Genomic DNA, 24,937 nt, shown 5'->3' on the forward strand with positions numbered 1-24,937 from the left:
TCTTCATCTGTAAAGTGGAGCTAATAGAGCCTCATTTGTGGATTCATGAATGGACTACTCCTGGAGCAGCAGACCAAACAACCCCGCTAAGGGACCAAATGGCCTGCTGGCCTAGACCTTGGCCTCGGCCTGCCGCAGCCGGAGCACCCTGGCCAGGGTCGTCTGCTTCGGGGCACCTGGCTTTGTTCTAAGGGGAGAAGCTCATCTCACTCCCACCCCCGTGAGGGCCCCGAGCGTCCCCCTGCCTCTCTTGAGGTGCTGGAAGGTCAGGAGGGATATGGCTGGAGCAGCACCACCTGCCCTCACCTGCGGCAGGAAAGGGTCAGACTCCAGACACAGGAGAGCGGCTAAGGTGACAGGTGGGGCTCTGTGCCCTGTGCTGGGAGCAGAGCACTCCTTTCCCTGTGGCCCAGTGCAATGTGGGTGGGGGGCTTGCAATTCGCCAGGGGTTAGGGGCCCCCAGAACACAGTGGGTGGAGCTCTCACGTAGAATTTTGCTCCGGAGCTAGGGTCCCTATCTGCACATGTCTAGTCCCTGGTCTTGTCAACTTTGCTGTTCTGGAAGGCCGACGGTTACGTGGGCCCCTCGGAGAGCAGCTCCTGAATTCCCAGGGGCAACGCTCTGGTGAACATGCTGGCACCCACCAAGCCTGCTCCCTCTCCTTGAGGACCTGGGGGCTGCCTCTCCCTGCACAGAAGGGAGCTCTCCTTTTAGGGGCCAGAGGACCGCAAGTCCAGTGTCTCCCTGTCCTGTCTCCCTCTGCGATGCACCTGAAAGTGGGAGAGAGAACGGGCTCTGAGCCACCTCCCCTCCCTCACTGCCCACCGGGGGACGACTGTCCAGGGGGAGACGCCAGATTCAGGTGGCCGCCCTGCAGCCCTGCAGGATCCCGCCTCCACCAGGAACCACAGCAGTGCCTGTCGCATTCCCAGGACACGTCCCCAGGGGTCGGGGACAGAGCTGGACAGACAGGCAGGTAGGCCTCAGGATCTCTTCCCAGGGAAGCCCCAAAAACTCAGGCAAAAGACACACACTGTATTTTTCCTTCCTTTAATCTTAAGCAAAAGAGACACGGGGGTTCAAAAATAAAAATTTCTTTTTCCCCCCTCCCCAACCTTCACCCCAGCTCCACCCCTGCAAGCACCCTCCCTCCCCAGCAGGGACAGGAGAAGGCGAGGGCCCTGGGGAGGGGGAAGGCGGGGCTGTGCCGAGCTCGGTGCTGGTCTCTTTCCAAATATAAATACACGTGTCAACACTCCTGGAAAACCCTCCCCACCCACCACACAAGGCTCTCCTCCCTCTGCCAGTGTTTGGAGAGGGGGTGGGGGCGGGGGGTGCCCGGCACCGGCTGGCTGTGGTTTTACTGCATCCGCTGGCTATGTACCCCACGAGCCTCCTGCTGCTCGTTGTAGAAAAGGTGACACTCGGGGTCCCCCCGGATGGTGGGGGCTCCCTGGATCAGCTTCCCAGTGTTGGGGTTCACGCACCAGCACTCCCCACGCTGCCCATTCAGAGACATCTTGCACTGAGGAGAGAAAAAAAGGACATGGAAGACGGCCCTGCCACCAGCAGCTGTCCCTGCTTCTCCCAGCCCGAGGTTCAGGGAGCAGTTCCAGGGTGCCATGCAAGCTAGCCCTGCAGGCCGGGGCTCCCCAACCCCGACCGCGTGCCAGAGAGCACCCTAAAATGCAGACTCCCCTTCAGCAGGTCTGCAGCAGGGCTGAAACTCTGCTGGGCTAGCAAGCCCCCATGGGATGCTGGTGCCCGGGCCGGGCTCCAGTGAGCAAGGCTGTGGGGGGCTGCCCAAAGGTGGGAAGAGTCCGTCCCCACCCGGCAGGGAGGCCCCACCCAGTGGGGGACCCAGCTACTGGGGTCTGGTTGTAGTGGGAGGGGAGACAATGCTAGCACCGGCCCTGCTATGTGCCTCGCACCGTGTGAGCAAACTCCACGCTGCTCATTTATGGTTTACAACTTTCATTTTTAAGTTTTTTTTTTTTTTTAAGATTTTATTTCTTTATTCATGAGGGACACACAGAGAGAGGTAGAGATACAGGCAGAGGGAGAAGCAGGCTCCCTGTGGGGAGCCCGAGGCGGGACTGGATCCCAGGATCCCGGGATCACGCCCTGGGCCGAAGGCAGACACCCAACCGCTGGGCCACCCCAGTGCCCCTATTTATTTACTTATTTTTGTACGCTCGAGGCTCAATGTGGGGCTTGAACTCATGACCCCGAGATCAAGAGTCACATCTGAGATCAAGAGTCACACACTCTTCCGCCGGAGCCAGCCAGGTGACCCTCCTGTTTTTTATCTAGCATAACCCCGTTCATTTATTCCTCGTGAATCAGGTACGGTGATTTCACCACTTCACAGATGATCAGAAGGAAGCACAGACAGGTGCCCAATGTCACCCAGCTAGTAAGAGGCACCGCTGAGATGTGAACCCAGCCATTCCTGTCCCAGGGTCCCTTTCCTTACCTATGAACTAATTACCACGGAAAATCCCTTGAGTTACCCCATAAGGGACAGGACACAGCCTGTTTTTCATTGGAAGAAATCACTATTTCTTCTTCTGAGCTCCAAATGCAGTAGTCGGCTTACATCTTGAGGGCACGTGTACAGGTAGCTTTCAACACTAGACTGATTATTTCGAGGGGCAAATGCCTGCCTGCCTGCCTGGGCTGTGAAGGAGGTAGGAAGGGAGACCCCCCCCACCAGGGGGGTGGGTGTCAATGGTTTAAATCCATGATTCTGGAAGTGTGGTCCACGGACCCTCAGCGACCCCTGGGGGTTTGTTAGAAATGCACACTCTTGGTTGCCACCCAACCTTCTAGAATGGGAGGTAAGGCCCAGGAATCACTGCCAGGCGATTCTAATGTTCAATGAAATGTTGAGAAGCATTGGTGTAACCCCACATCTCTTCTCCCAGAGGCTCCCTCCCAACCTAGACACCACAGGCTGACGGCAGGTAGCTGGGTAAGTGGAGTCAACCCCCGACAGGCCTGGCAGCTGGCCTCCCCATGCCCCCCTCAGCTCTCAGACCTCAGAGAATGACAGGTGGGTAAGGTAGGAACAAGGCTTATGGGGCTTGCGGCCAAGGAGATCCTCTCTCACCTGTTTGAGGTTATACAGGCCGTGCTTGTCACAGTTGGGGATGTGCAAGGAGTACAGGTGCTCCAGAGGGCCCCGCTCATCCGGAAGGTGCATGGTGGAGATCCGCTCCAGGACCTGGTCCAATTCCTGCTGGCAGGGGGTCTGTGGGCACAGACGGGCACAGAGGATGCTCAGAGTGAGCCCAAGCTCACAGAACACTGGCCTGGGAACAGCCTCAGAAAGCAGCTCATGCGCAGGGAACGGATGTTCCCCAGGCCACGCAGCTGGTTGGTGGAACCAGGGACTTCTGACTGTGATCGCACTAACATGTCACCGTGCCCCACTCCACCCTTTAAGGAAAAGTCACATGCCTAGGGGTTTTCGCCCATCACTCAATCTATGTCAGTGGCTTTCAGAGGTCAAAATGGGATCTACTTGCAAAAGTGCATTCGAGTGGCTGTCTCTGGCGTATCGCTACCCCGACCCAGTGGGCCAACCTCCATTCTTCTCCATCCACCACCCAACCAGGACCAAGACCCCAGACGACAGAGGGGAGCTGGAGGGTAGGGGGTGCAGCTAAGCGAAAGGAACACATCCCAGCAAGCTTGAGCAAGTTCAAGTGCACCCAGTGCCACCTCTAGCACCCGTTGCCTGGCCTCTGGCCTGAAGCCAAGCAGAAACGTGGAGGTTTCAGAAGGACGGGGCTTCAAGAAATCATCCACCCTTTCACAAACAAAGGCATTGAGGTCCCCGAAGGAGACACCGATCAGCCTGAAGGTCGCTGACATGTGTTTGTGGCAGAAGCAGAAAGGAAAGCGCTTCCCGACCCAGGACTCAGATGTTACCCGGGGCCCTCCGCCACCCAGACCCGGCCCCTCTGACCCTGGCAGGTGGGGGCCGCAGCTTCTTGGGCTCGTCCAGACCCAGGTGATGCTTGCCACCCTTGCCCATCTGCCGGTGCTGCTCGGTGACCTTCTCCCTGAACACGGCCAGCTCCTTCATGCCCGACTTGAGGGGCTTCCTGCCAGCACCACCTCCGCCGCCTAACAGGTTCACGGTCCCATCCACGTGGTTCTCAACCAGACCTCCTTCAGAGTGCTCGTCGCCGTTGTCTGCAGAGAGAAGAAGGGAAGGAGAACCCTGGGTGCTGTTTCCCGAGTGCCGGCCCCCCACCCCGGGACTGTCCTAACCCCTGAAGATGGAGGTGATTGACGTCCAGGCAACAGTACTGAGCAAATTACACCGACTATCAACTTCAGTTTTGCAGCAACTCTTGGGAGGAGCGGGTGGCGCTACCCCAACTTTGACGGGCGGCCAAGTCAAGGCCCGCAGAAACCCAAACCGAGACCTCACATCTGGTCTGGGAGGAACACAGGCTGTCTGGGAGGCCTAGTCCGTTGTGCCTCCAGCCAGAGCGGAGCGGGGCAGCACAGAAGGATGAACGCGTCTGCAAGGCTCCCACCCCGGAATGGGACGAAGTCCTTCTGGATCCAACACTCTCCCCTAGAAAGACATCCCAGATCCACCCGCCCTAACCTCCGATTTGAAGTCTTCATCATCTGTGCCCTAAAAGGTACAGTTTTTAAAAGTAACGTCAGAGATCACCGGGCCGTGCCACATCTGGCGAGGGAGTGAGGTCGAGAGCCACCACCAGAAGCCACGGCCTCCAGTTCCTAACAGTCCTGCTATTACTCCTCACTTGCCCACCTGCCCCCTTCCTCGTGTGCCCCGAAGATTCAGTCCCAGGGCTGCTCCAGCACCACCCCGCGGCCCTGACTGGTCTGTCCATGCATGCCACCGCCTGCCACCTAACAGGGAGCCCCGAGAACAGGGGCCGGCTCGACTCCGAACTGTCAGCTTATTGCAAGGCATGGAGCCTCACCCAGATGCTTGTCCAAGGAGCATCTGTTAAGTCTCTTTCAACTTTCCTAAACCACCAGTGTGTCAACAACAGGGAAAGGCTCCTACTGAGTGCACAGCTCAGGTGGAGGGGGCCCGGAGAACAGCCCCCAGCTCCCACGGTCTCACGCTGGCTCAGGTATGTCCAGCCAGGGGCAGGCCAGAGGAACAGAAGGGCATGGAAGAGTGGTTACCAGGGAGACAAGTAAGTCCCCACGGGCTCTAGGAGGCCCGGGACTCACACCGCCCTTGTAGACACAGCAGAGCACACAGCGCCTCTGACCAAGCCGCCCGGAGCGGCTCCCCAGCAGGTCCCGACAAGACCTGGAGGTGCGGAGGGGATGTTTCTAAGCAAATTTTGCATTTTCTCTTCTTTTTTTGTGCCTTCAAAAACTTACAGCTCTGATGACATAACGGGATGGCTCTTCATATATTTCTACCCAAAAGCTTCAGGTGAGGCACTTAGGACCTGATGGTCCCCTCAGAAGCCGGGCACAGCGTGGTGGGCTCAGATGGCCACTGTCCTGGGCAGTGTTTTATGGAAGAAAAAGCTGACCCTGACCCATAAAAGGGGGGCCGCGATGCCTACCGTGGGTGGTTGCAAGCTGCGGCATTCACTCACTCCCCGCCGACAAAGGGATGGGGACACTCTTGCACGCCACGGGGTACTGGCACCTGCTTTCACGGAGCATGCTCCAGGAGACCCAGGTGGAGTCTGGCCACCTGACCCCTGGCCAGTCCTCACCAGCCACGGCCACATTCCTTTAGAAACCCAGCACAAGCTCTCCAGACTGGCGAGCACTGGTTGGTAAGACAAGCCCAGCTCCCCGACTTTTTACAGCGGCTCAATTTGTCCTGCACATACCACCTCTCTGTGCTTCCATTTCGTTACCCGAACTGTTGGATCATAATAGCTCTCACTTCACAGGACTGCTGAGCGGATGTTCTATGTAAAGCTTATAAGGTTAAGTAAGGCCTAGAGCACAGAAACTCTGTGTCCTGTTGGTGACAGTACTTTGATGAGGACGAAGATGCCAACTGCCTCAGTTGTCCGTTATGCGCTCGGTCAGCAACGCGGAACCCGCCCAAGAACCAAGAAGCGGAGGAAGAGAAGCCTCTGAGCATGGGAACAGCTGTCGCTCTACGGATGCTTGGTCAAGTTCCAGTGCTCTCCTCACAAGGCACGGGGACATTCGGCACAGGACGAACACTGACAGCTCACAGGAGCACGGCTCCAGCAAGCCTGGGCTCTGGATGTCTGGTTTCCCGGGCCACCGCAGAATAAAATCAACAAAATTAAAACGAGAGAGAGAACGAAGGCATGTGAACAGTGGCAAGAAGTATCAAATGGCAGGAAGAAAAGAGGACACTAAAAAAAAAAAAAATAACCAAACATAAGAACTTTGGGGATATTTAGTGCATAGCAAACAACTCCACACCCATCGATGACCCCTGAGGATTTCCATATCGTGTAGCCCAAGAGTTGTGTGGATAGTGACGAGGAACTTGGGAGGTCAAAAAAGGCGAGTGGGATAACATGTCCAGCATTTAGCATTAAAAAAAAAAAAAAAAGATTTCTATCCAAAATTTTTAAAATTTTAGAAAAATAAAAATGGAAATATCTGAATGAGTAAGCCCTCTGAAACCCAGAAAATTCTCTCTAGAATGACTATTTCCCCAGTGGCTCCAGGGGAGCCTGGGTTTTACCATAAATAAACCCACCACAGATTAAATCCCGTTCCAGGGACTCCTGGGTGGCTCAGTGGTTGAGTGTCTGCCTTCAGCTCAGGGCGTGATCCTGGGGTCCTGGGATCGAGTCTCACAATGGGCTCCTGGTGAGGAGCCTGCTTCTCCCTCTGCCTACGTCTCTGCTTCTCTCTCTGTCTCTTATGGATTAATGAATAAAATCTTTAAAACCAATCAATTCTGTTCCAGAAGCCCCAACACCACCCGCAGTGGATGGCCTATTTGAAGCATTTGCCACCAGGCTGGATGGGAGTTTCAGTCCCCACCATGCTGGACTAGACCCACCCACCCACCCCAAACTTTCATCACTCACCCTATCTCCCGACCCCAGCACTACTGACTGGGACCAGGATTCTTCACTGGGGAGCTGCTCCTGCAGTGTAGGACGCCAAGCAGAATTCTGGGCCTCTACCCACCAGAAGCCAGCAGCACCCTCCTGAAGCTGTGACTACCAAAGATACCTCCGCACACTGCCAAACGGTCCCTGGGGAGCAAAAGTGCCCCCCACCGAAAACCATCATTTGGAAGTCGGGCTTTATCCAGAGGCCTAGAAGTTCCCCAGCTCCATGCTGAAGACTCTAAGCCCCGAATAAGGCAGATCCAAGCTCTACTATATTCCCTTCCCTCAGCTAAGACCCCGCACCACTGTTCCATCCCCAGTACAGTTCTCGCGTCCACTAGTCCACCTCCTGGCCGGGGGCTAGGGGGCTTCCCTAGGCATCCAGAAGACTCCCAGGCTGCTGTTCCCCCTACTCTGAGCTCTCCGGGCACCCAGACCACTGAGAGGGGTCAAAGCAGGACCCCTGGCTGAGTCCCAGGGGGGACAACAAAGCATGTGAAAACGTGTTAGATGTAAGAGGCACACAGGTAAATACGCATCAGGCCTGCAGGCTCCAGGCAGGGCTGGCTTGTCATCAGGCACAGCAGGAACAGTGCCCAAGGGCCTAAGAAATGTTGGGATCTATTTTAAAATCAACCTCTTAAAAAAATAATAATAATAAAATAAAACAAAATCAATCTCTTGAAAAATAAGCTTTTAGGTAAAAAAAAAATTTTTAAGCCTTAGCCGCCAACACCGATACATTCACAGTTAGAAGATGCGGTCATCATATATGATTTAACATCTTTTCACGGAGGAAGGGCCACAAACATCAAGGCGTCCAGGGTCCGCGGTCCTAACACAGCCCCGCGCCAGGCCCTGGAAGATGGGGGGCCCCCTGGGCGGCCCGCTCCCAGGAGGACGGAGTTGGCTTTCTATCCCGAGACAGCCCCATTCTCCCAAAGTAAAGGTCAGTTTGTCCATGCACACGGAGGCCACCTGGATTCAAGGCTAGGTTTCACCCCATTCCGTTATTGATCTCGGCTCTGCCAACGAACGTGCCAATAAGATGAAGAAACCTGGTTTGCTGACGCACATGCTGACGCCCCACACTTTGAAGGAGAAGCCCAGGGAAGGGAACGAGAGAGTTGACCGGGTGAAGAGCAGACAAGCCTGCAGCCAGAGAAAAGCCTGGATTCCTTGACTGTTATATTCCCAGCCAGAGAAGGTCAAGAATTCAGGTCCAGAGTCCACTCGCCTGACTGAATCCAGGTCTACCAGTCAGCTGCGCAGCCCCAGACAAGCTACTTAAGCTCTCTGGGGCTCCACGGCTCATCTCGAAGTCACGGACGAACAGTGGGCAGCCAGATTCCCAGAGGTGCTGCACGCAGACACAGGGCCAGGCACACACGGAGCTGGCTCTCACCTGCCCCCACGTCTCCCCACACTCGGCCAAGCACCCACACGGCACCCCTCCACTCAGGCGGACGAGGGCATTGGCCCGTTTTACCAAGTTCCTCCCATACGTTCTCTTATAGGTGACAGGAGCGGCCCGTAGGAAAACATTCCAAATGCAGAACTCCAACTAGAGATGGAATTTGCCCTCAGAACAAAAATACCAAGTTGCATTTTTTTTTTGTTGCCTGCCTAAGAGTGAGGTCCAGAATAATATTTATTATGCAACCACTTATGTATGCAGCTCCGTGGGCTGCAGTGCAAAGGTCAGTCTAAGAAATGGTTCTTAGCAGCCCAAATCACATAACTGGGAAAGGCTTCGGGCTTAGTGATGACCAACAGGGACCTCCCGGGCCCCCAGAGATCTTCCCCGAGGGATTAGCTGTTCTCTACACAGCGCCCCCGGAGATGGCTCAACACTGCAGCAGGGGACTTGCCGACTATATAAGAAGGGAAAGCTTTTCCAAAGACAGGTGGCGGAGACCCCAAAGGGCCTGAAGCATGAGAACCCCTGTCCTGTGCAGGTGTACGGCCGTACCTCTCTACTCCATGCACCTGGAGGGGAGCTGACACGAGACAGGTAAGGAGAAGGAGAGGCAAGGGACGAGTCGCCCCGTTTTACAGACACCAAGCCCGAAGCCCAGAAGGACGACCACCCGGTCTAACAGGAGCACACCCCACCTGTGTGCCATCAGCAGACGCACTTCCCAACGGGCATGGGGCCCCGGCGTTGTTCCCTGACCCAGCCTTGCCAAGGGGCCCGGGCTGGCAGCTGGAAGCTGCCACTGCAGGAGAAAAAGAGCTTTACACCTACATTCTGCATTCCAGACTATGCATTAATACCCTGGTTTTAAAACTTAATTTTGGCATCGCCTTTTTTTTCCCTGACGTAATCTTGTCGGATCATAGCACTGGCGACATCACTCAATGCACGAATCGTGTTCGACAGATTCTTAAGCTCATGAAACCACATTTCCTCCTAGCACCGTGCTCTGACCTCCGTGCTCCAAGAGACAGCTGGCGATTCCTGATCTATGGAAGCACCTTAAAGCCCGCTTAGGAAAACAGGCCCCCAACATCTAAGAGCAGCCCCCCACACTCCTTCTTGCTTAGAACGTGAGGCTCTGTCCCTATGCACACCTGGCAAGAGAGAGGACTTTCCCCAGAACAGGCCACATCTTCCTAACAGATGACTTGCCTCCCTACTTCCTTCTGCTGCCATATCCAACCTTCTCCTTAGCCTACCTCCTATCTGGAAATCTAAGAGCTGAGGGCACTGAGGGGAGATGAGACAAGCTTGTAGGCTGAGGAAAGCCTTGATTCCTTGGCAGTCTACTCCGACCCCAAATGAATCATGCCCTCCAGTGGACTCACCTCCTTCAACAGGTAACAGCATCGCAGGCCCCTGCAAGAATGGATTCCGAGTAATGGGCCAGGGGAATGCTGGCCACGTTCCCGGTTCCGCTCTCGCTGGGCACAGAACTCATGTGGCTCTTGCTTTGTTGGTCTCTCCCCAAATGCACTTAATCTTGACGCATGCTGGGCAAAAGAATTAATACTACCATCTTCCTCTTTCCTCTTGGACAACCTCTCCAGTAACACCCACGGCAGCGGACAATTCATTAACAAACTCGAGTGGGCAAAGGCCTCCAGGAGTCAAGAGGCCTCCCGACCTTGCCGCTTACGATTCACCCGTGACATTGGTCAAACCCTTTAACGTTCCTGAGCTCTAACTCCTCAAGTGTGAAAAATGCAAATAATCACCCTACTCAAGTGAAGGCTGCTATTTGTCATGACCACTTGCCCAACGTGGGCAAAATCAAGCCCCGGAAGAAATGCGCAGACAGATGAGCTATTTCTCAAGTGGGTAAATGGAAGATGCATGGGCCAGGCAGAGGGGAAGGGGGGATGAGATCCGATCTGCAGAATGGCCATATGCATGGGGGAGACAGGAGTTACAAGAAGGTTCCGCAATACTGTCTGTCTGCACATTTCTTCTAAAGCCTCATTTTGTTGATGGCGTGAATTCCGTCTGTCACTAAACATCACAGCCCTCTGCCATTTGATGGAAGTCTCTGGGCAAGTGTGGATTTGCCTAAATTACTTTAACTTCACAGAATTTATGGGAAGAAAGGAGAGGAAGGGAGAGAGGGAAAGAAAGGGAGGGGAGAAGGAGAGGTGGCTCCCACATATCACGCATGCACAGGGGAAACAGGGCTCATAGGTAAAGTCACCAGCTTACAGGGGAAACAGCTTTTGTTGGAGAGAACTGGAAGCCAGTGCCTTCGGAGGGCTGCCTTTGGCCACCACGGGCAGTAACACAGGCCACCGAGGCTGGGGGGGATCCTTCAGGCCACCTTGGGAGGTGGGGGGGAGGGAGGCCAGCAGAAGTCAGCAGTGGTGGGGAAGAAAGGGGAGCTTCTTTGTTTTATTTTTCAGCTGAGGTCCTTGGTCTCTCTGGTAAGTGGCCTTGTCTGTGTGCCTCCCTCCACTCTTTCTTCTAAAGGTCACAGGCGGCAGGCCACATTGGCCCCTCACGCAGGAATTACGAAGAGTGTGTCCACGAACGTCTGCTGTGGTGGAGGCTGGCACCCAGGACACATTCCAGCATCTCGAATGACGTCCTCCCATCAGCCCATCTACCCCCCTGCTGACACCCAGCTTCCTTCCAAACTCCCTTCCCGTTCTCTCCCCGCCCTCTGGGGCCCTGCTCTCTGCATGGTGCCAGCAAAGCAGACCTGACGTCTCTCAGATGCCACCATGTTCTGGGAGAAACTCTTTTGGCAACGGACCAGTAGCTCCTCAGCATGGCTTTTGCACCAAAGGAATCCCCCTGTGGTGGGGAAGAGCTGCGAGCAGCCTCTTCAGAGGTTCCAGATACACACATCATCCAGGTTGTACCACACAAGGGCAGGAGCTGGCCACTGTCGCCAAAGGATCATTACCCTGCACTCAGAACTGCCATGGGCCTATCGCCCAGCGAGGCGTTGCTACCCTCATAACCTCCAGGGAGGGGAACGGCCAGTACCCACGCTCACACAGGGGAGGAACTGAAACTCCTGGATGGGAGAGAGCCCACTGCTTGCCAAGCTCCCCCTCTGGATTCCCTTTGGAAGGCCAGCTCTCGGGTTCAAAGCTTTGGTTCTGACACAGCAGGAAGAGGAGTGCTGGCCTGAAAGCCGGGGGGCGGGGGGGGGGGGCAGGGGGGCAAGGTCTGATTCCGAAGCTACCACCATGACTGTGGACTCTGAGTGATGCCCAACAGGTGCTTAAAATGTGTAGGCTTTAATAGATGGGGGCACCTGGCTGGCTCAGTTGGTAGAGCACATGACTCTGGATCTCTGGGTCATGGGTTCGAGCCCCATGTTGGATCTAGAGATCACTTTAAAGAAATAAAAGGAGCTTGTATGGTCAAGATATATAGGGTTCAGCATGCTCATCTAAAAATTCAGGGAGTTAGATAAGGGGAATGTTTCCCAGCCATGGCTGTTCATCAGAAATCATCTAAAGAGCTTGTTACAAATGGTCCTCAACCCCAGCCCCCCAGGGTTCACAGACAGCATGCCTGGGCGAAGGTCAAGGACTAGGTATTTTGAAAAACCCCCTTAAAGCTCCGGCATTTGCAAGGCCCCATTCCTCTGCGTTTCTCTGGCTCCTGCCTCAGTTTGCTGATGAACTTCTTGGTAATGGGAGGAGAAAGACGCCTCTTCTTTTCAAGAGCTAGGACTTCACATACTCACCCTACGAAGATACAGCCTCTCGAGCTCTTTCCATCCAGAGACTCATGAGTTCGTAAACTGACACACATGCATGCTTGGACGCACAGAGGAGGCCCTTCCTGGCCAAGCGTCGCGGAGATTTCTAGAGCATGCCTTCCCGACGCCGTCTCCTCTCGGGCTCCCCCTGAGTGAGCAGAAACAGCACAGCCTCTACGGAGCTTCCCTGCCTACGCGCTCTCGTGGGCTGCTCTATAAACACCAGGGTCATTCCTGGAGTCACAAAGACCCGGGGAGGGTCAGCACTGAGGCACACCGTTTGAGAAAACAAAAACATGCTCACATTCAGCCAAGGTCCCCTGGGACTCCGTGAGCCAGGCTGTCCTGGAAGAGCCAGAGAAATTGAAATCAAGGTGGCAAACACACCACCAGCCTTCACTCTTTCTGTGGGTCCCAAACAGTTCTCCTCCGGTTCAACCAAAGCCATCCAAGAGCCTGGCAAGGCGGCCTACCTGCCAAAAGCCCAAGTGAGTAGAGAATGTGCTTTGGTGCAAACTTGGAACAGGGACCATGGGAACAGGAAGACTGTGGCTGGCCCAGCAAGTCCAACTCTCTCCGACACGGGTGCGGGGGCAACCGGGCACCAGTGTTCACTACAGCATTACCTGTAGCTGCAAAACTGTTGGCAACCTGACCCAAAAAGCCTTTCAGCGGGTCAATGGCTAAATAAAATCAGCAGGGAAATACAATGGAGTCATACACGGCAGTCGACAAGATCGCTCTGACCTGTGATCACTCCTGACATCTATCCAACGTGGACAGATCTCAAAACCTAATACTGACAAAGGGGGAAAAGCTGCAGAATGAAACCCTTTTGCACATTTGACTTAGCACAAGAACGACTCTAGATGCTGGCCATGGATCAGCAAATCTATTTAGCCAAGGAAGAGAAACACGAAGTCATGCATGCTGGTGGCTGCCTCTGGGGACGAGGGACCAGCAACAAGAGGCTGGCGGGGAAGGTCATCTGGAGGTGTTTTAAAGGGACGTGAAGCAAACAGGACAAAATGTCAACCACTCCCAGCTGTAGGGGGTAGACTGGTGTTCTAGCATAATTCTTATTACTCATCTGTATTTTTACTTTTTTTTTTTTTTTTTTTTTTTTTTACAAATTTCATGTTTATATAATCCTTAACCTCTATAGCCAATGTGAGGCTTGAACTCACAATCCCGAGATCAAGAGCTGCACGCTCCACTGAGCCAGCCAGGCACGCTGCAACCATTTTCTTGTAAAAGTCACTTCCCTCACCACATTCACTCTTCTCTCTCCTTGCCAAGCAGGGGTATCAGTAAATCTGAGGTGCTCCTGAAAGCCCCCTGGGTGGAAGAGGACCGAACAGTAATACCATGGCCAACTTCACTGCCACTCTGAGGCCAGCGCAGCATCACCAGGATCACTGCCTGCCAGAGGCTGACCATGGGCTCCCGGCCAGGTCTCTGTGGCATGAAGAACTGGGCCAGAGGCAAAGACCCAAAGAGAATGGGAGACAGTTACAGGGTCAAGGAGAGGACGGCGAAGGAATCAAGATGGGGCAGGCCTGAGAATGGAAAGCCAAGGGACGAGCTCATCCCAGTGCAGCCCAGAGGGCACCAGGGGGTGCCCAGAGGTGTGGAGTGATGGAAGTGCCCAAGGGCCAGTCACGCCCAGTGGAAGGGAGGAACCCATTCCAGCTCCTTGAAGCCCAGAGAAATAGGAGCCTTAAGTTGAAACAGGAGAGATCCAGAGTCTTGACCTTGGAGTCGTGAGTTCGAGCCCTGCGTTGGGTATAGAGATTGCTTAAAAGAATAAAATAAAATCTTTTTAAAAAAATTGTTTTAAATAAAATGACACGCTTCTCTGGCTCCCCTCCAGGATGAAAAAGCATGTGTTACGGGGAGCACTGACAACTGCCTCTTTACAGTCTTGCACTGAGTTCCCTTCCAGGGAAGATGAGGGTCCCATCATGAAGAGGGGATGAGGTGATAGGAAACAGAAGGAATAAAGCACTGGGGTTGAAAGTCCCACATGCAGTGCGTGCTCAGTCGGTGTGTGAACATCAGGAGAGCTGACTACCGAAGAGCATCCCACTCTCTGGCCTAGCGGATCATGTATTATTTCTCCTCACTTTTCTGGGTTCTCCCTCTCCATCCAGGCCCTATAGCAGTAGGAGTGGTCAGAGGTTTATTAAAAAAAAAGGGGGGGGGCAGTCAGCAAATGGAAGTACGAGATGGGAGAGAAAAAGACGCTTCCCTTTCCTGGGACCCACATTCAAACTGTCCAATGACATGACCCCCCAGGCCAGCTCCCAGAGAGCTAAAGACCGGGTCCTACCCACCTGTCTCCTGACCCCTCCCCTCTGCCCACCCCTTCTCCATGCCTCTTCTGCATCCCCGTAAGACTCTTCCCCGAGACTGCAGGCCTGACAAACTGAACCCAGAGGGTGCAAACAGAAACTAAAAACCTGTAAAGATGTCCAGGATTGCCTGCCACACTCTCAAACCAGCACAAGAAGTGTCCGGAATATAAATAAGTGTCTTTAAATAGGTCACCAGGCTTTTCTTTTTCTTCAACTAAAAGTTCACTAATTGTGTCTGACTTAATACTGTATCACATCTGGGGTCTTCCTTGGCTGTGCTCTCTTGGCTTAGGGGCAGCAAAGAGAACCAGAGACAAGCAGCAGGGCTTCGAGGGAGAATCGTCGCCTCTGGAGCATAAATGGGCCATGCTCTCAATCACTGGTAGAACCATGACGAGTGACAATGGCATCAAAGACCAGGACGGCCCCCTGGAAAACCCGTCCACCTCTAACGCCATTCTGGACTTTCCAAAGCAAAAGGGCAGCTATCCAGGGAAGCCGCACCCCGTGGAGAAAGCCGTGCCTCTGAACCAGATCCTTAAATCCCTGTTCTACTAAACTTGTCCAATCAGAAAACACGGAAAAACAGGCATTTGCCTTCTCCTTCCCTTCTGCGTGTTGAGATTAGAGGAAGAAGGAAGGAGAACCGGTGTGACATCATCTGATTATCTGAGTTTCTGTGCTAAGCGGTTTGTGTACAGAACCTCGTTTTTTATCATCGAGCAATCACACGAGGTTGATAATTTCTTATCCCCTCTCACCTTGACCAAAAAAAAAAAAAAAGGCATAGTGCTTGAGGCCAAGTGCTCAAAGTCACGTAGTCAACGGCAAAGCCAACACAGATCCAGGTTGTTCAGCTCCATAGCTCTTAACCAACCAGGATGGGGTCTGGTCATTGGCATCGTCTAAGGGAAGACTCGACCGGCAGCTTTCAACCCCAGTGCTTTACTCCTGTTCCCTATCCCTCAACCCCTCTTCCTGACGGGACCCACCTCTTCCCTGGAAGGGAACTCATCAGTCAGATCCCAGCCAGGCCCACCCAACCTCAAAAACCCTTCTGATCCAGTACACCGATGCCAACCCCATCCCAACCCCACTGCCCTTCATCCCGCCCGACACCCCTCCTGCCACTGTTGCTATAGAAACTACCCAGCCTTATCAGGCAGCTGCAGAGGCAGGGCTCGAGGGGACTGCCATTTTCATTTTATCTTGGCCTCAGGCACTTCAGAAAGCAACGGGGGCACCATCCAGAGGCAACTTGGCACCTCCATCCAGAAGTCAAGACAACAGATCTAAAAGAAACTTCCCGGGGAGTCGCATTAAGGAATATTTTTGAGAAGTTGTGCCTTAATTACCACCTCCCAGGGAAAAGGAGCTTTTCGGAGCAGCAATCTATAATTCACTGCTTCTTTGCACACATGAGTCTCCGGGAACGGGGCCCTGGGATGGGAGTCCGGAGACCCAGCCTCCACTCCGGTCTGTGCTTGCCTCAGCACCGGAACCCAAACGCAGCCTCGATTTCTTCATCTGTCAAGTGGGGAGAATTCTGAGGCTAAAGCAGAGCTGGAAAGAAATGAGACAAACAACAAAACCCTACAGGCAGCTGGGTCAAAGTGGAGGATGTCTAGAAAAAAAGCAATTTGAATTAGCATGACTTTGTCCTTGACCCTCTGCTCACTGCAGCCCACAATCCAGCTCGGATCCCTCCGGCTAGAAGGCCTCACCTCCCGGATACCTTCATGAACACGTTGAGCCCCCCCAGGCCCATCTTCCTGGGCTGAGGCCCTCCTGGGCACCCTCAGCCCTCCTGGGCCCGTGCTCTGGGCCCCTCCCTCCCTGGCCTCCTGCCTCCGGGGCTCAGCTCCTCGAATGAAACACAGGCGGACACACCTATACCCATCAGCTAATGAGAAACCCCAGGCTCTGCTCAGCTCAGGCCAAGCGACCAGGGGGGCCTGTGGGCCAAGTCTCCTGCCCCGCAGCTGGAGGCCTGCCAGCCCCTGCCCCTTCTCCCCAATCTCCACTGGGGCCCTGCCTCCCAACAGCCAGGAAAAGACATGGGGCCTGCGGCCAGAAGGGGCCCCATGGGCTGCCAAGTGCCCCCTCCCCCATCAAAAAAGAAGGGAGGGGGGTAGAAACAATTCCTGACTACAATCGACTCTGTATTTCTTTCCGGGGGAGCCGGCTTTCTGAGCAAGGTCTCCCTCTGCGTCCTGACTGACACCCAGGAGCTGAGCCAGAGCAGATCTTCCCTGGCTTTGTGAGAGGACAGGAGTGGCCGAGGAGGGGGAGAGGCACGGGGGGGGGGCATTTCCCAGGAGTGAAAATAAAATCCTTTGCCCAGACACTCCTCACTGGGGAGGTGGGTTGGGGGTCAGCAGTTACCCTGGAACCCAAAAGCCAGCAAACTTCTCTGAATTGAGGATCCTATCTGTAAAGTGGGTTTTTTTTCTCCCGGAGGCCGCATCCCCACAGTCATGAAGGGCCTCGGAGTCTAAGGAACCCGCCAGCTCAGATTCCCAGTGGCAAATGCTGTCCTCTGTCCCAACTGTCCTGCTTTTCACCACAAGCCTATGCTGACCCCTGAAGGCTCCAGCATCCCCCTCCTCTGCTTTCTGGGGCCTCACCTCCAAAAGATGCTCCAAAACACAGTCGTCCTATCATTACGCCCAGACAGGCGGTCACTCAGATGGAATCAGACACTAGGGAGGATCTCAGTGCCCAGAAAACACTCCTCCCAACCCCCCGAGCACTCCAGTGGGGAACCCATCAACCCCTTCGAAATGAGATGCTGCTCCCCAAACGGCCTCCCAGGGAGTGAGGTCAACTCTGCAGACGGCGTAGTATGGAAAGGAAACGTTACTTTCTGGACAGAACGTCCAATTTCTTTGGCAGGATCACGTTCAACGTTCTGGCTCCCTAGGCTCAGCCAGGATAGATGTGAAAGCCCATTCTCCTGGAGCAAGAAACAGGCACCACGGGGCCTTTCCAGGCTTGGACAACTCAACTACCACGCGCGCTCACCCACGCCATACGTACTAGGCGTGCTAAGACCAGGCTGGTTCCTAGCTGCCCTGCCCCTACTGTTCTGAAGCCTGGGTCCCAGCGCTTCCTGTGGAGGGCTGTCCGTGGAGGAAGGGGCTTCCCCCTCTGGAAATGTGGCCTCAGAGTTTCTCTGATCTTCCAAATACCTGCAGTTGGAGGGCTAAAGGTTGACTGGCCAGGTGAAGGCAGGACCCAGCCCTGTCGCCAGCTTAGGAGCAGCAAGCCTGCAATGTACCCAGTGTCCCAACTCTAGGGCCACTTCTGTGCCCACATTCCCTCCACCCCCAACTGAGGCACTGAGGCTCCCAGACCAAGAGCGGCCAGACCAAGAATGAGGCTCCCAGACCAAAAATGGTCAGTCCCAGACATCAGGACCCGGCTCCTAAAGAACATTGCCTAACTCCTCCGCAAAAAAATGGAAGCCGGCTGACCTCAAACCACTTGCCTGACGTCAAATCCATTGACACTATATTTAAAGTATAGTTTCGTTACTCTTTCTACAACTCCAGTCCATGGAAGCAGGCGGGAGGTACGGATATTTCTATTTTATAGGTGAAGAGATGAAAAGCAAGTGACTTAATTAAAAATAAAACAAAAAGCAGGGATCCCTGGGTGGCGCAGCGGTTTGGCGCCTGCCTTTGGCCCAGGGCGCGATCCTGGAGACCCGGGATCGAATCCCACGTCGGGCTCCCGGTGCATGGAGCCTGCTTCTCCCTCTGCCTGTGTCTCTGCCTCTCTCTCTCTCTCTCTCTCTCTCTGTGACTATCATAAATAAAGAAAAATTTTAAAAAAATTTAAAAAAAACAAACAAAAAGCAAAAACCTCCCCCCCCAAAAAACACCAAAGTGCTTAGCTTTGACTGTATTATCTAGCTTTCTAGGCGCACGCGCGTACACACACACACACACACACACACACACACACACACACACACACGGGCGCCACCCTATGGAGCTGGTGCTGTCAATATTTGATTTACAGATAAGGACACAGAGGCTCAAGAAGGACCTATCTCCTGCCCTGGGTGATTAGTGTGTGGTTGGAAACTGGGCTTTGAGCCGGAGCAAGTTCACACCACGAAGAGGCCACTTAAGCGCCACACTGAAACCTCCGGGGAGACTCAGTGGCCTGCCTGACGCAGCCAGCGTGGCCTTCTTCATTTCAGAGACGGGCTCCCTAGGCATCAGGGGGGAGCCCCGGCCTGCTGAGCTTGAGGAGCTAATACGTGTGAGCACCTGCTCTGTGCCAGACACTGGCCAGCAGCGCAGCCATCCCCGTCTCCCCAACACTGGCATCTGAGGGAGGCCCCTGCACACCAGCGCTCAGGTTCTCGGGGACAGGTCTGCAACGGAACCCAGTCCCTGTGGCGGCACAAGCTGGCCCACCAGCTCTTCTGAGGCCGCGCTTCTGTCTCTCCTGACTGCTGCACGCTGGTCACTCCCCTCTGAAGTCCCCAGGACGTGGGCCTCCCAATGGAGTTGAGGGAAAGCAAATAACCGAACCTGGCCCCTACGTGGCAGGTGTCCAGGAACAAACTTTCTGGCTGACAGGGTCAAAGGCTTTTGCTGCCAACACCCCCTCCCTCCCTTGTTTGGCCATGGGGGCGGAGGGGCACAGAAGAAAGGTCAGGCCTCTCATTACTTACCTGCTAAGGCCTCCCCTGATTGAACCTCAGAGTCCCCCACACCTGCGAAACGGAGGTAAAAAGCCTCCCTCTCTCCCTCCCAGGGATCTCGGAAGTCAGGAGACAAAGCAGGCTAAGAAGCCAGTTCATAATAGGATGAGGACAGATGGGAAGGCGACCGAACCCCTGGCAGCTGCCTGCCACCTCAGCAAAATGCTGGCCAGAGACAGCAAGGAGGAGAGAGGCCTAGAACGGGTGCCAAGCAGAACACCAGCTCCCCTGGTGACTTAAAAGCATAACCTTGCTCCTCCCTGCCTCGGGTTGCAGGGGGAGCAGCCTCAGCACAAACCCCCTTGGGGATACGGCCACTTCCCCCGCGCCCCCCCACCAAGCCCAGCCCCTGTGCCACGGCCAACTACCCTCCGCATCTCAGGATCAGATGTGCTCCCAGCATTCCGTCCCCCATCACCTACGTGGTCTCCACCTACCTGGATTCCTGCGGAAGGCTGGGGTAGCTCTGTCCTCCTAACTGAGCGTCCAGCCGGGGGCTCAAGACCCAGCCATGGTGGGAGAGGCCTAGGGGAGCCAGGGGGGCCAGGGGAGGGACTGGAAGCACTAGGAAGGGACAGGTTGAAACTAAAGCAGTCCCTGCTGATGGGGGCTTTTTAAAAATAACAGTAACGACCAAGCCCTTTGTTATTGTTGGTACCGTGTTGTAGTAGGTGAGGAGGGTCAACAGCAAAACCAAACGGATGCAAGCAAGGTCTGCATATTTCCTGCTCCTCCTTCACACCCTTCAGCAGCCCGTGCTGTGCCCCCCGTCCCACCCCCACCAAATACTGTCGTCCTGTTTTGGAATTCACTGGAACCAAGAATTCCTGGAACTTCCTCCTACCAAAATTTAGCAATTGTGCATCCAGTTTCCTATGGCAAAGAAGAGCTAACGTGAGACCCGACTAGAAGTTAACCTGATGAATGAGCTACTACGGTGCACTGATCCTCTCAAATCTCTCACCCTAAACCCTCACATGCTGGACAACTGGTGGCCAAACACGCTCCCGCTTCCAAGTAACCTGCAGGCGTCTCTCTAGGACCGACTTCCATGCAGTCCCCTAACCCAAAGGCATGATTTGCCTGAAAATTTCAGTTTAAAGCTCAATGAGAGCTTTCAGTTTAAAGCTAACAATGAGAATCATCTAAGCCTCCCTTTTCCCTCTGCCTGCCGGGAAACTCAGCAGTCCAACCTGGCCAGGACCCACTGGCCAGACGGCCCCTCGCGGTGGCCACCAGCAGATAGATTCTTCTTCCCCCTGGACACCGCCATGTGTGCGAATTCAGAGACTCCTTAGCCCTGTTCTTGTTTTTACGAGATCCTTTGACCTCGTTACATAGGTTTTTTTTTTTCCCCTCGAAGCTTCTTCAAATACCTTTGTCAAAGGAATAGATGGGGTCAGTATTACCACACAAGGGGAACTACCTGGGTGAACGGCGTGGACCTAAGTGGAAGGTGAGTAAGGAGACTGCCGGCAAAGACCCGGATTCTGGGACTTCCTCAAATTCCAGCCCTCCAGGCACACAGAGGAGGAGGAGGAGGAAGGGGAGGCAACCGGCCAAACCCTGCAAACCCTGCAAACCCTGCCCCGCCTGCCTCGGCTGCTTGGGGACTGGCGAGCCACGTCCTCCAGTCCAGCCCTGCCTCAGGGCCGCCCCCCGCGGGGTCCAGTGGCCCCAGGGACTCAGCGTCCCGGAGCCCCGGGAGCAGCAGCCCTCAGCTTCCCCCATCGCCTCCTTCCAATGCACGGTGGTGACTCAGGCGGGGCGGCCTAGCAGAGCTAGTTCTGGGTGTTCTGTCCAGAAGGGGGGGGGAGGGTGGCGGAAGGTAGTGGCGTTAGCGATCGGTGACAGTGGGTCCCACTCATTCCCCAAGTCTATTTTACGACTTTGAACTCAGTATGCAAATTTATGCAAGACAAGATGCAAAGCAGCGCGCTGTGAGCCAGAAGTCCCATTGCTTTTTCTCCCCTTTCTCGAAGCTGCACGGCACCACTGTAAATCAGCGCTCGCCTCTGCCCCCCTTTCTGCTCCCCCAGCAACTGCAGATGCAAAGCCTCCTCAGAGCCGCCCGCCCGGGGACTTTGAATGACTGCACATTTCTATAGCACCTTTATATGTGCAGCCGCCAGACGGCCACTCGGCGGCTCCGCCCCTCGGCAGAAGCCCAGGCATTGTGCGCGGCGGGAAGGAGCAGGGGAGCCGGGAGCCGGCCAGTCCCCCGCCGGCCCTGGGTTCTGAAAGGGAGCCCACTTCCTCCTCTTCCCCCCGACATTTCTAGGCACTTCGGTTCAGCCCCGCTCCGCCAGCAAACACACCCACACGCTGCTAAGGTCCAGACCCCGCCGGATCTGGGGGGGCCGGGGGGGCCCCACTCCCCTGTTTCGTCCAGGCTCGCTCACCTACTCCAACCCGGAGGCAGGCGGACTTCCGAGTTGCTCTGAGCCCACCAGGCCCGCCCCATCACCCCCCAAGGGATGGAGGCTCAGCACCCGCAGATGGCCCCCCCACCCCCTGCATCCCAGCCCGTCCCCAGGAAGTCAGCGACACAGCCCCTGCGTCCCGGGAACAAAGACAAAAGCGCTAACAGCAAAGCCGGAACTGCTGGGGTTTGCTGCCTCAAAATAAGAGGGTATGTTTAAAATTCTCAAAAGCAACCTGCTCAAAGAGGAATGCAGTCTGGGATGGGAGAGAGCTCGCTCTTCAGACAGGGGGGGAGAGGGGATGGGAGATGGGGGGGCAGGCAGCGGCCACCAGGGCTCCGCTCCCCTCCGGGCCACGTCCTGGCCGCCCACCCGAGCCGGACCCCAGGGCTCTCCAGGCAGCGCCCCATCCCGGCCCCAGCCCAAGACCCTCTCCTGCCCAGAAGCCTCACAGCCTGCCCCTCTCCCCTGCACCCCTGGCAGCCCAGGCTTCTCCCTGCACCGCCCCCTTTCACCCAGCCCCACTCGCGCCTCAGCACCCTGCTCTGGGTCACTTCTCTCCAGGGTGCCCACCCGGCTTCCACATCTAGCTCCCACCCCCACCCCAGGGGCCCCTCTTCCCAGTCTGGAGCACAAGAGAAAAATGCGGAAGGCGTCCGTGTGGACACTGGGAGGAGAAGGCTGAGGAGGCAGCTGGGGCTAGCTGGCGGAGGGGAGTCCCACAACCAGGCAGAAAATCCGGAGTGACATTCTTCCCATGAACTCGCCCCATTGTCCCTGGACTCCCCTGACAACTCCCCGGTCCCCTTCGGGCTGGCGGGGAGGAGGGTACGGGGACAGTGTCCCGCATCTGTTCTGGGGCTGGGAAGCCCGAGAGCCGGTTTCCAAGCTGCCAGTGAGAGGGATGAAGGGTGGGAAAAAATACTACAACGTTTAGGGAGGACCTGTCCCATGCACTTTATGAAGACGGTCAAAATCCAAAGGAGTCTCCGAACTCGGAGGCCTTTGGAAAAGTTCACCCTGCTGAGGAAGAGGTTTGGTTTGTCAGAGTTCAGCTCCAAAAGCGCAGCACCTCCCTGGAGGGGGGCTGGGGGGGATCCGGCCGCCTGGAAGGGGCCACGGAGGAGGAAGGCGGAGCCGAGTATTTCCCTTCTATTATGACTTTCTAAGAGAAGCAGCAGGGAAGGGTTAACTTGGAAGCAAGCAGGCTGGGGGGGGGGGGGGGGTAGCCAGCGGAGAGAGAAGAAAGGAACTCGGGGGTTCAGCTTAGCTCCCTCGGAGGGAGGAAGCCCTAACGTGCTCTGCACTCAAGGTCAAAACTGTGCCAGAGACACAGAGGAAAGATTTCAACTCTGACCCCCAATTCCATTCCCAAGGAGAAGAGGGAAAATACAATAGCTGGGTAGAGGAAGGGCGAGGGGCTGTAGGGTCCTGGGGGGGAGGGCCCTTGGGGGGTTACGGGGGAAGGGGGGTTGTGCTAGGACCACAGAAGTTTACACGCATGCAAGAATGTTTGCACTTATTCCTTTTCTTTCTTTCTTTCTTTCTTTCTTTCTTTCTTTCTTTCTTTCTTTTTTTTTTTTTTTTAGCTTGAGGAACTTGGTCAGGCTGGCTCGCTTTTTACAACAACAGCAGCAGGCAGTGGACACATTTCCCAACTGTCTCCAAGAAGAAAGAAAATAAATTACAGTTTCCTCCAGACCACTGGGGCAGGAGGCTTTTGGAACTTTACAAACAAAACAAAACAAAAACAAAAACAAAAGTGAGAGTGTCCCTCAAGAACCTCCGGGTGGGTGGGGGCGATGCGGACGCCTTACAAGGACTCCCGGGGCCCCCATCCCACCGGGCAGAGGGAGTCCCCTGGGGCCGGGCGGCGGGGACCAGCTCCCCGCGGTCGGGGCAGCCGCGGCCGGCGCCGGGACCCAGATGCTCCCGGGGGCCCAGATGCTCCCGGGGGCCGCACGCCTGCCCCCGGCCTAAGGCACCCGGACCCGCCCGCGGGGCTGAGCCTCCCCAACGCCCCTCTTTTATTGTTCCACCGACGGGGAAGGAAGCACGAGCCCTCCTGCTTCCCCGCCGACACAGCAGCGCGCCTCTGCACTTCTCCCCTAAGCAACCCACCCTACAAAGTCCCGAGTCCTCTCCTTCCTCCTCACCATCCCAGGCGGATGGGCATCCTGGAGAGAAGTGACCCAGAGCAGGGTCCTCGAGGCGCTGCCGCCTTCTCCGTGCGCCCCGCTCGCCGGGCGTCCCCGAAGTCAGCGGCCCCCGCCGCCCCCGCCGCCCCCACCCCCAGCAGCGCCCTCGCCCGGACCTTTCCAGGATCCCTGGGTCGGCGGCCACCGACTCAAGCCGTGCCCCTAAATAAGCCTCAAGCGCTTCCCCCCCGGGGTCTGGCCGACACCCTCCTCCCCGGAAAATCCCCCCTCCAGAATAGAAGTCGAGGGGCCTTGCAGCCGGGGGAGACGAGGTGGCAGGGATCAGGGATGCCCTTCCTGCGCCCATCGACCCGACCGAGCGGTGCGCAGGCGGCCCGGGAGCGCCCTCCCCGCAGCCCCCCCCCCCCCCCCGGGTGCAGGGCCCCGCCGCCCGCCGCCCGCGCCCGCCCAAGTTCGCCCCAACTAGTTACCTGCAACCTGCTCGGGGCTGGCGCCGTACTCGGCGTCGCGGCGCTTCTCGCAAGTGCCCTCGCCCAGGACCAGCGCCTGCAGGGGCAGCTCGGAGCCCGGGTGCGGGTAGCAGCGCAGCCCCTGTGCGCAGCGCGGGGTGTAGACGCCGCACGCCTCGCCCTCCAGCCGCGCGCACACCGAGCAGCAGCCGCAGCCCGGCTCGCGGACCAGCTCGGCGCAGGGCGCACGGGCGTCGCCGGACACCCCGGGCCCCCCCGGCCCCCCCGGCCCCCCGGGCCCCCCGGCCACCCCCGACGCGGCGGCGGGCGGCGCGGCCGGCGGGGGCCCGCAGGCGGCCAGGCGCTCGGGCGTGCAGGGCGGGCAGCGGAACAGCACCTCGGCGCGCGCCCCGCGGCCCCCGCCCGCGCCCAGCAGCAGCGGCAGCAGCAGCAGCGGCGGCGGCAGGAGCAGCGGCATCTCGGCGGCGGGCAGCGCGACGGCGGCGGGCGGCGGGCGGCGGGCAGGTGGCGCGGCCCTGCGAGCGCGGGAGCCGCCTCCTCCG

General features: G+C 56.3%; 1 protein-coding gene across 2 annotated transcripts; it reads right to left on the minus strand.

Moving 5' to 3' along the window:
• Window positions 1-1,035: 1,035 nt before the first annotated feature.
• IGFBP2 (insulin like growth factor binding protein 2) lies at window positions 1,036-24,937 on the minus strand. Of its 2 annotated transcripts, none has more exons than XM_072742871.1 (4): window positions 24,396-24,937; window positions 3,975-4,204; window positions 3,114-3,254; window positions 1,036-1,526 (listed from the first exon to the last, which is right to left on the minus strand). In XM_072742871.1, exons 1-4 carry the CDS (start codon window positions 24,850-24,852, stop codon window positions 1,362-1,364), a joined length of 993 nt encoding a protein of 330 aa, XP_072598972.1. In that variant the 5' UTR covers window positions 24,853-24,937; the 3' UTR covers window positions 1,036-1,361. The 2 variants fall into 2 exon arrangements, with proteins under 2 accessions (XP_072598972.1, XP_025857978.1); XM_026002193.2 differs by lacking the exon at window positions 24,396-24,937 and adding an exon at window positions 9,886-10,105.

The sequence above is a fragment of the Vulpes vulpes genome, chromosome 16 (assembly GCF_048418805.1).
Source record: "Vulpes vulpes isolate BD-2025 chromosome 16, VulVul3, whole genome shotgun sequence".
NCBI classification, from domain to species: Eukaryota; Metazoa; Chordata; class Mammalia; order Carnivora; family Canidae; genus Vulpes; species Vulpes vulpes.